Source organism: Symphalangus syndactylus, chromosome 22 (genome assembly GCF_028878055.3).
Source record: "Symphalangus syndactylus isolate Jambi chromosome 22, NHGRI_mSymSyn1-v2.1_pri, whole genome shotgun sequence".
Taxonomy (NCBI): Eukaryota; Metazoa; Chordata; class Mammalia; order Primates; family Hylobatidae; genus Symphalangus; species Symphalangus syndactylus.
Genome location: NC_072444.2, coordinates 35,538,149 through 35,547,157, shown reverse-complemented (window position 1 = coordinate 35,547,157; position 9,009 = coordinate 35,538,149). Strand labels below are relative to the sequence as shown.

Genomic DNA, 9,009 nt, shown 5'->3' with positions numbered 1-9,009 from the left:
CTTGTAAGGCGAGCCCCGCCGAGCCGGCTCTTCCCTCCGGAGGCCCCCACCTCGCCACCACCTCCCATTGTCCCGTCGCCCTCGAAATTCTCCCAGAGACGGGCGAGTTGTCCACCTGTGCAAGTCTGAACTGACTTCCTGTGCCAGGGCCTCGCCTGCGCGGGGGCAGGAAGCTCACCTTTGCAGGTCTCCCCGCGCCGACGGACTCCCTGAGGCCTGACCTTGGCTGAGGCAGAGCACCCAGCTCTGTGGGCTGGAACGGACGGGCTCACGTCCCCCCCATTCCTTCCGAAGCCGGTTCACACCCACCTGGGCCTGGCACAGGGGAGGCGCTGGCTGCAGGGTTGGGGCGGGAGCAGCCTCAACCCGGCTCCTGGGCCATGGCAGCAGCAGTGGAACCTGTCGGGGCAGGTAAGGGTGGGGGGGCAGGTAAGGGCGGGCAGCGGGGAGCCTGAGTCGCGGAGGGAAGCCGCTCCCTGCCGGGGGGCCCTCGCCAGCCCCCTCCGTGGCCGACGCGGGGCAAGGGCGCAGGTGACAGATGGGCTGTTGCCAGCCTGGCCAGCGTCCAGGGGAGCTCCGGTCACTGCAGACACAGGCTGGAGCAGGTCCTTCCCCTCCCAGGGAAAGGTGGGCCCCCGCTCAGATGCGGCTAGGTTTCGGGTGCGGAGCCATCTTGGACCCACAGGCTGCGTCTTCCGGGCACGGGCACAGTGTGTGGGCTCCAGGCATGGGGTGCCCTCAGGGCAGGGCCTGGGCAGAGGGCAGGCTCCGAGAGGGGTCACGTTCTTGCCGCCTACCTGACAGCAGGCCTTCTAGAAAGTTCTCTCCAGAAGCAGCCACCACCGTCCCGAGGCGCTTTGTGCAGAGATGGGAAGCTGTCTCCTCAGAGGTGGGTGCGTAGAAGGGTCTGGCCAGGTGTGAGGATGCCCGCGTCTCCCCTGGGCTCTGGAGTCTGCGGTGGGAAGGGCTTGGTTTCAACACCCTCTGGTCAGAGGCCGGCCGAGCCTGTGGGCAGTGAGGTTGGCGCCTGGGGTCGTGGCTGGTCTGGTACAGGTGGGGCTCAGCCCGGAGAAGCTGGAGCCGGTTCCCAGGCCCCACGCTGTGACTGGGGTGGGGGCACTGTCTCTTGTACAGTTTTTTACTTAAATGAGAAACGGCACAGTACAGTGGCCGTAGCCAGGAGCAAGGTCTGACCCACCGAGGCCCAGCCTTGAACTTGCCGCGGGGGCACCTGAACGCGGTTTTACAGCCCGGATCATTGGCTTTCTTAAAGTTTGGGAACTGATTGATCATGGTGGCGGGAGGTAAGGTTCATTGTTCTTGATGAACAAAATTCTTAGGGCGTGAAGAGCCGATGCTTTAATTAACCCCCTGGGAGCGTCTCAGGCCCCGTTTGGGCTGAGTGTCTGGGGAAAGACGTGGTTTTGTTTTGTTTTGTTTTTCTAGTAACCTAGATGAAATGTTTAAAAGCATGGTTGGCAGCACATTGAATTTGGCAAAATTAAGGTTTGCATTTGTGAAAATGCGGATGCAGTTTGCGGTTCTTTTCAGACATTTTGGTAATTTGCAAATACTTATTTGCGAAATGAGTTTGTCAGAACATTTTTTAGTGTATGTAGGGGAAGATGAGATGGGCCGAGGAGGTTGCGCACCCCTGGAGGAGCCTGGTTTGTCCTCTGTGGGGCGGGTGGACGTGGCCTGGACGCAGGGGCCGTGCTCACAGCCGGCCTGAGAGGGCTGCAAATCCATGCCCGCCGTGTGGATGAAATGGCGGCTTTGCAGCTCCGGCGACGCAGAGGGAAGAACCTGCAAGCCGGCCAGGCTGAGCTCCGCCACCCCACCCCCAGCAGCCTCTGGCTCCCGGCTCCACTCCCGCAGCCGGGGAGGGTTGGATTTCACGCTTTGTTCTCCGAGGCCTCACCATTGATTAAGCCCGTCGGGCAGGTTAACCAACAAGTTAGGTTTTCACGCTGGGATCACATTCCTCGCTGGGCGCTCCCACCCCACCCCGGCCTGTGCAGGTGGGACCCGGCCAGGCAGGCGGGCAGGGCGGCCAGGTGAGCCGAGGGGCGCCTCCATGGGGCGTGTGCTCCGCAGAGAACCCCTTGCTGGGGCGGCTCTGGGCCTCCTGACTCACTCCTGGATTTTCCCAAGCTGAGTCTGGCCCCGCGGTGATGATTAACCCAACACCTCAACCGGCACCGCGACGCTGGCTCCACTTCCCCCGGCGACGGTTGACAAGAAAGCACCGCGTGGGGCTCGGAAAACAGGGAACGTCCGTTTTCACTTTTCATTTCTTGACCTGTGGCCACGGTAAGACTCAGCCGCCTGCCCCCCCCCCCCCCGACTCCTTGCCCCTCACCCCGTGCCAGGCACAAGGCCCTGCGAAGCCCTGGGTCCCCCAGCTGAGCCTGCCGGCCCAGGCCACCATCTCCCCACCCAGCCCTGGAGCCAGGGTCGGCCTCTCCTGCTAGCTGCTCGTTGGCTTTACAGCTTCTGCACTCAGGAGGCGCCTGGGAGTCCTGCCCTGGAACTTAGGAAGGAGGCTTCTCCCACCCGCCTGCCACACGGGTCTGTCCCTGGGTCCGAGCCTCTGCCGTGTGCCCCTCAGCCTCCCGGGTGAGAACGCAATGGCTGACGAGCCTGGGGTGGCCAGGCCAGCTCTGGCCCTGTGGGGTTCCTGAGAAGGCTGGCCCTGGGTGGCCAAGGGCCTGGGGACACTGGCCCCGGGCCTTGAACCTAGCAGTGGGAAGCCTGCCCGTCCGTCGGGTGGGCTGGGGACTGTGTTTGGCCCCAGCTGCGAGGGACGAGTGCCGGGCACCTGCTGCCCTCCCCACGTGGCCTGGCAGCCAGGAATGGAGCTGAAATTCAACTCTGCTCTGAGCGGGAAGTCTTAGCTTTCCTTAGCTCAGAAAACAGGTGAAATTGTGTTCCTGAAGCACTGATTTGATGGGATTTGATGGGATCGGTGGCGAAGGCCTGTGAGGTGCTGGAAAGGGAAAGCCAGGTGCCTGGAGCCTGACAGGCTGGGGCCAGGGCAGGGCGCCTGGTGTGGGGCCTCCGGAGAGGGTCCAGGCATGAGGGAAGCTCGGTCAGGTCCTCAGAGACGTGGCCTTTGGAGGAGGAGACCGGAACCGGGTGGACCCGGCAGCAGGCGGGGGCGGGCGGACACGACCTTTGTAGGCACAGGGCCTGCGCACCCCCCTACAGCCTCTGTGGGTGGAAGGTGCCAGAAAACTTGAAGAGTGGCTCTGGCCAGCTCTCTGGGCCCAGTCAGCACTGGGTGGGTGCAGAGAAAGGGTGGGAAGGAGGACAGGAAGGATGGCGTGTCCAGTGGGCAGGGAGCCTTGGTCTGGCCTGAGGGCTGCACCTCCCTCGGGTCCTGACTGTGCCTGGAGTAGGTGCCTGGGGTCTCTGGGCTCCAGGCAGGGCCCTGAGCAAGGAGGGGCCACAGGGCTGCCCACTTCCTCCTGCCCCCCTGCAGAGGCGGCTCAGCCCCCGAGGCGTCTGAGGCCTGACTGCCTGTGTCTGTGTTTGTGGCCGGTCTCCCTCTGTGCCTGGGTCAGACCCCAGACCAGCAGACACACAAACCGCAGGGATGGCTGGGCATAGCCAGGAGCCTACCCCACCCACACCCCCACCCACACCCCCACCTCCACCCCGGCCCCACCCGCACCCCCACCCACACCCCTGCCCCCACCCACGCCCCCGCCTGTACCCCTGCCCCACCCCAACCCCCACCCACACCCACACCCCCTCCTGCACCCCCTGCCCTCAGACGCTGTGCAGTGAGCGGGACAGCATGGGAGAGGGGTCTCCAGGTGGGAGGGACCGTTCTGTCTCGAGAGCGTGGCAGACACTGGGCCTTTGAGAAGAGAAGGGGCTGGGCAGGGAAGCGGCTCCTGGAACACCATCCTGGAGACAGAGTCCCTTGTCCCCTGCCTCAGACAGACACCACGCGGGGCCCGGGGCGCTGGGGCTGCTGTCCAGGCCTTCCTATGGGACCACTCAGAGGGAAGGTCCCCCGCAGAGGGGTGGGGGCAGAGGGCCTAGCAGGGAGGGCAGAGGGCCTGTGTCAGCCTCACTCTGACCTGGTCCTTGGCCATCTGGCCAGGACACTTCGGCCCCCCAGGTGCCCACCCCAGGACCCAAAGCTGGTGGCTGCTGGACTCAGCAGGGCTGGCGGGTGGGGCTCACCCCGGCCCCTGCCCTCCGGCGATGCTGTCCTCAGTGCCCCAGGAGGACGAGGCCCCCCAGCTACTGAGTCTCCCAGCGAGTCCCATGCAACCCCCAGCCGGGCGGCCCCCAGACCCAGCTCGGGCAGCCGTGGCCATCTTACTGGGCAGCATTGGATGGAGTCAGGTCTCTAATACTGCCTGGTAATGATGACGGCGGAGCCCTGCACGCAGCGACCGGCCGACCCCATCCCGGCCCCCAGGGCCTCCCACCAAGCCCCACGCTCCCCTCCCCGACAGCCCGCTCACCGGACCCCACCCTGCCCAGGCCAGATGGCTCAGGGGAGAGTGATGGGAGGACGTGACCTTGAGAAGTGGGCTGGGGCGCCCCCCACCAGCATCTCAGAGACCCCGGAATGCAAGGCCTCCTGCAGCTGCACCCAGGGCGCTCCACAGTGATCCGGGGATTAGGACGCTCAGGTGTCCGGGCCCTGCCCACAGCGCCTGGGCAGGAGCTGCTGCCACACCCAGCAGGTGCGGGCCGAGCAGGACCCGACAGAGGGCTCAGGAGGGCAAGGCCCAACCGGGAGCCACGTGGAACCCAGAGGAAGCCGCCCCACCCAGCTTGGGAGCCCACCCAGCCTGGCCGCAGCCATCTTCCCTCCTGCCGGACAGGGTGGGCCGGCCACCGAGCAGACCAGCGCCCCCACCTTGGTCCCGGGTCAGCGGCCCAGGGTCCCCTTGCCCTGCAGGAAGCAGGGACGGTGGGCCTGTGTGCAGTCTCAGGGCCCCCAAGCCCCTCTCCGCCAGCCCTGTCCGGTCCCGGCACCACCCCTGGCTGCTCACCGCTCTGGCTCTTCCCTGGGCTTCCACGGCAGCCCCTGCCTGCCTTGCGGGACCCCACGTCCCTCCCGGGCCCCTGTGAGCATCTTACCGGACAGTGCTGGATTTCCCAGCTTGACTCTAACACTGTCTGGTAACGATGTTCAAAGGTGACCCACCACTCGCCGGGGACCCCACCGAGGCACGTCCAGAGCTCCTACTCCAGAGATGGGCTGGGGCTGGGGGCCAAGTGGGTCCAGCAGATGGGTGAGGGCCGAGGGCTGAGTGGGGCGGCAGAGGACCTGTGTCAGCTCCGAAGCCCAGCCCCCAAGGGAGGGGCTGGCCTCTGCCGGGGGTGCCCCCAGGGTCACTCACACCCAGGCTGGGTCGGACACTTTGAGGACCCCTTGGTGCCTCCACAGGTGGCCTGGAGTGCATCCTGCTCCCCCTGCCGCACCCGCTGTGCCTCATCCCCCCAACCTCCCAGGCTGGGTGTTAGGGTGAGCTGGCTCCAGGAAAGGCCATAGAGCTGGAATGCCAGGGCTGGAGAGGGAAGAGGAACAGTGGCCTCCCTCACGTGGTCCGGGCTCCGTGGAGGGTCTGTTGGGGGGCGCAGGAAGGACAAGGTGGGTTCAGATTCCCGAGCCCCACCACGCAGGGGAGTGGGGACGCTCTGTGCTTGTCTTCTGAGGGACAAGGGGTCTCATTCCTTCCCCCAGTCAACAAGAACAGGAACTTTGTCCAAAACCCACCAGGCCAGGGTTACCCATTGTTTAATCTTTTCCATCTGCAACCAGGGCACCTGGGACCGCACCCTCACACAGGGCCCCAGCCTGGGGAGGGGGCAGCCACTGGGGAGAGGCCGCCCTTCGCTGTTACTCATTAACCTGACCGAGCGTCAGGAAGCCAGCGAGGGGCGGCAGGGAGCCTTTGCCAAGAGCAGGGCCAGGGTGACCAGATGGCTCCCGGGTGCCCCGACACGGCCAGGCTGGTCTGGGACCAGGTGCTGGGATGGGGGCTGTCAGGGAAGTGCCTCGGAGGCTCTTCTGCAGACCCAGGAGGGATCAGGGTAGCTGCAGGAGGTGGGGGGAGCCGCCCCCAGGGCCTTCCCTTCACAGGCCCCACAGACACCAGCCCAGGACCCGGAGGGCACCCACACCACCGCCGGCGGATGGGCGTCTTACCAGACATGGTTAGACCTGGCCCTCTGTCTAATACTGTCTGGTAAAACCGTCCATCCGTGGCCTGATCACCGTTAGAGGAGAGAACTGCCTGCCCTGCAGCTTATCAGTGCAAAGCCGCCCGGTCTGGGGCTCTCGTGCCCCCTTCACTGTGGCCTGTGCTCACCCGCAGCCCATCAGTGCAAAGCCGCCCGGTCTGGGGCTCTTGTGCCCCACCCTCGCCATGGCCTGTGCCCCACCCTCGCCATGGCCTGTGCCCACCTGGCCTCCTGGGGCCCTCGAGCCATAGCCCCTGGGCAGATGCTGTGGACCCCATGCTATCAGCCCAGCCCCTGGGGCCACAGTCACAGACACCCAGAGCCCCACCCCACAGCCCCAGCCCCCTCCCCACCTGGGGAGGCTGAGACAGAGGCAGCTGGGCCCCCCAAAGTGCCTGAGCCCAGGGCAGGGAGGAGCACATATGCCCGGCAGGGACAACGTCACAGCCTCTCAGCGGCCAGGCAGCAGGACCCAGAGACCTCTGGGAGGTTTCTGGGGCTGGCCCTGAGCCTCGTCCCCCAGGGGCCAGCTGTGGGGTGCAGACCACACTCTCCCCCAGGGCCCATCTCTGGGGCTGAGGCGGGCGGGGCCGGTGCCCAGCTGCAAGACCATGGGATAGGGAAGGCAGGTGCTTGGGGCCACACAGCCCTGCACTGGGGGCCCCTCCACCCCAGGCGGCTCACGAGGTGTCATCTGGAGCTGTCCCCAAGCCGGGCTCTGCAGGTTGAGCCCCCCCACCCGGGGCTATCCCCAGACCCCCTTTCCTCCCTGGGGAGATGGGGTGGTCCCCTGCAGGGCTGGCTGAAACCACCCCCCACGCTGCTGAGGCCTGAGCGACGTGTGTGGGGAAGAACTTGGAGTGCCACCCCCAGAATGTGGCGTCCGCCTCACCAGACCCCACAGGTGAGCCCTGGACCGCAAGGTGCATATAACACAAGGTTTGGACACACCTGGAGAGCTCGGGCCAGGCAGGGCCACACCTGTGAGCCTGAGCTCATCCAACACTGCCCGGACCTTGGGGACCTTCCCCATCCCAGCACCACCTCGCCGCTGTGCCCGTCTGGCCAGTCCCTCTAAGCACCCCTCCGATGAAGATGCGCCCCACACTGCAGTGGGGCTGGCTCTCCACAGAGCCTGCTGCGTTGCACAGGGTGTGACAGGAAGGACCCTGCTGGGGCTGGCGGGGCCGTAACCAGAGCCTCCCTGTGCGGTTTCTCCTCCTCCTCCTCCCCTCCGTAAGCACTGGGAACAAAACAGAAAAAAAGTCTTTGTATAGTAATAAAGCCTGCGGTTCATGCACCCATGCTTGGACCAGCTCCTTATTTTAATCACACGAGCACGGACCCCCGCCGTGCAAAGGGCCCAGCTGAGGACAGAGCCCCAGACACTGCATCTGCCCCAGAGGCCCCTGAGGTTCCTGGGAGAGGCTCCCTCCCTCCCTTCCCTCCTCTTTCCCTCCCCCTTCTCCTTCCTCTCCTCCATCCCTCCTTCCCCCTCCTCCTTCCCCCTCCTCCCTCCTCCTCCTCCCTCTGTCCCTCCCTCCCTTCTTTTGCTCAGGAATATTCCCTGACTCTCCTGTGCTCAGCTCAGGTCAAGGTTCTGGGGGAAGGGGGAGTCCCTGAGTGGAGACACCTCAGCCTGTGCTGAAGGAAGCTACTGAGGGAGAAGCTGGTGGCCCTGGGGGGCCTCTCTGAGCAGGTGACCAACAGCGTATGGTGCAGGCCAGCAGGAGCAAGGCCTGGGGACAGGATGGAGGCAGACAGGCGCCAGCGAGGAGGGCTTCCTGGTCCAACCACACCTGCCATGGTGACAGCCACTGGTTGGTGGCAAAGGGGCCACCTCCCTTCCCGTGGCAGGGCCTGGCCTGCCTGGAGACCCCACCCACTGCCCAAGGGGTGCCGGGCCTCCCCCACTCTGCCTGGCCCTGGGGGCTGCACCCACCTGGACACGAGGGCCAGGCACACCCACAGCCCGAGGCCCCGCTCCCACCCGCCCTGCGCAGGAACCTTGCTGGGGCTGCAGGTATCCGTGGCTGCCACACCACCCAGATTTTGGGATTAAGAGGCAGAGTTTTCAAGTTTGAACTCAGGGAAGCTGTGAGGGATGAGGTAGTGCCTGGCTGGGGAGCCTGGGGGCTTCTGAGGGCGGTGAGGAGTCCTCAGGCCTGTGTGGGGCCCCAGGGAAGGGAGGCTGCAGGGGTTGGGGGACCTGCCCGCTGCACCCCCTCTCCCCCCACACAGGGAAACCCGTCCTCCCAGGTGTGTGTCCAGATCACATCCTCCAAAGGCTGGTGTGCCATGAAGACGAACATGGGGCTCCCCCTCCCAGCCCAGGGGCCAGGACCCTGCCTTGCTCTGTTCCCGGAAAGGTCAGCTCTGGAGAGGAGCTGGGCGAGTCCTTCCCATCCCCATCAGCTCCTGCCAGGCCACCTGCCTCGGCCTCGGGGAGGAGGGGGCACACATAGGCCCCTTCCCAGAGCCAGAGCTTCCGAACCCGGATCTGCTGCTCCCACCCTGGAGAGCCACAGGAGCCACTGAAGGGGCCCCCATCCATCACCCCCACCAGGTGGGCCCCACTCCCCGAAGGCCCAGCCACTCAGTCCAGGACCTGCCCCAGCCCCACCTGCCGCCTGACCTGAGGCTCCCAGAGGGCAGAGGGGCCTCCTGGGTCTGCTCCTCACCAGGGTCCGGCAGGACCATCCCAAAGCTTGAGCACCAGGCACAAGGTGGAAATGTGGGGAGTGGACGAGGACACTGTTCCCAGCTGGACAGAACCAGGAAGACGGGTGGGAG

General features: G+C 65.6%; 1 protein-coding gene across 1 annotated transcript; it reads left to right on the top strand.

The window, feature by feature from the left end:
- The first annotated feature begins 5,200 nt into the window (after positions 1–5,200).
- On the top strand, positions 5,201–7,458 carry LOC134735661 (uncharacterized). Its single transcript, XM_063632101.1, has one exon. It carries the CDS (start codon positions 6,425–6,427, stop codon positions 7,292–7,294), a length of 870 nt encoding a protein of 289 aa, XP_063488171.1. The 5' UTR covers positions 5,201–6,424; the 3' UTR covers positions 7,295–7,458.
- The last annotated feature ends 1,551 nt before the right edge of the window (positions 7,459–9,009 follow it).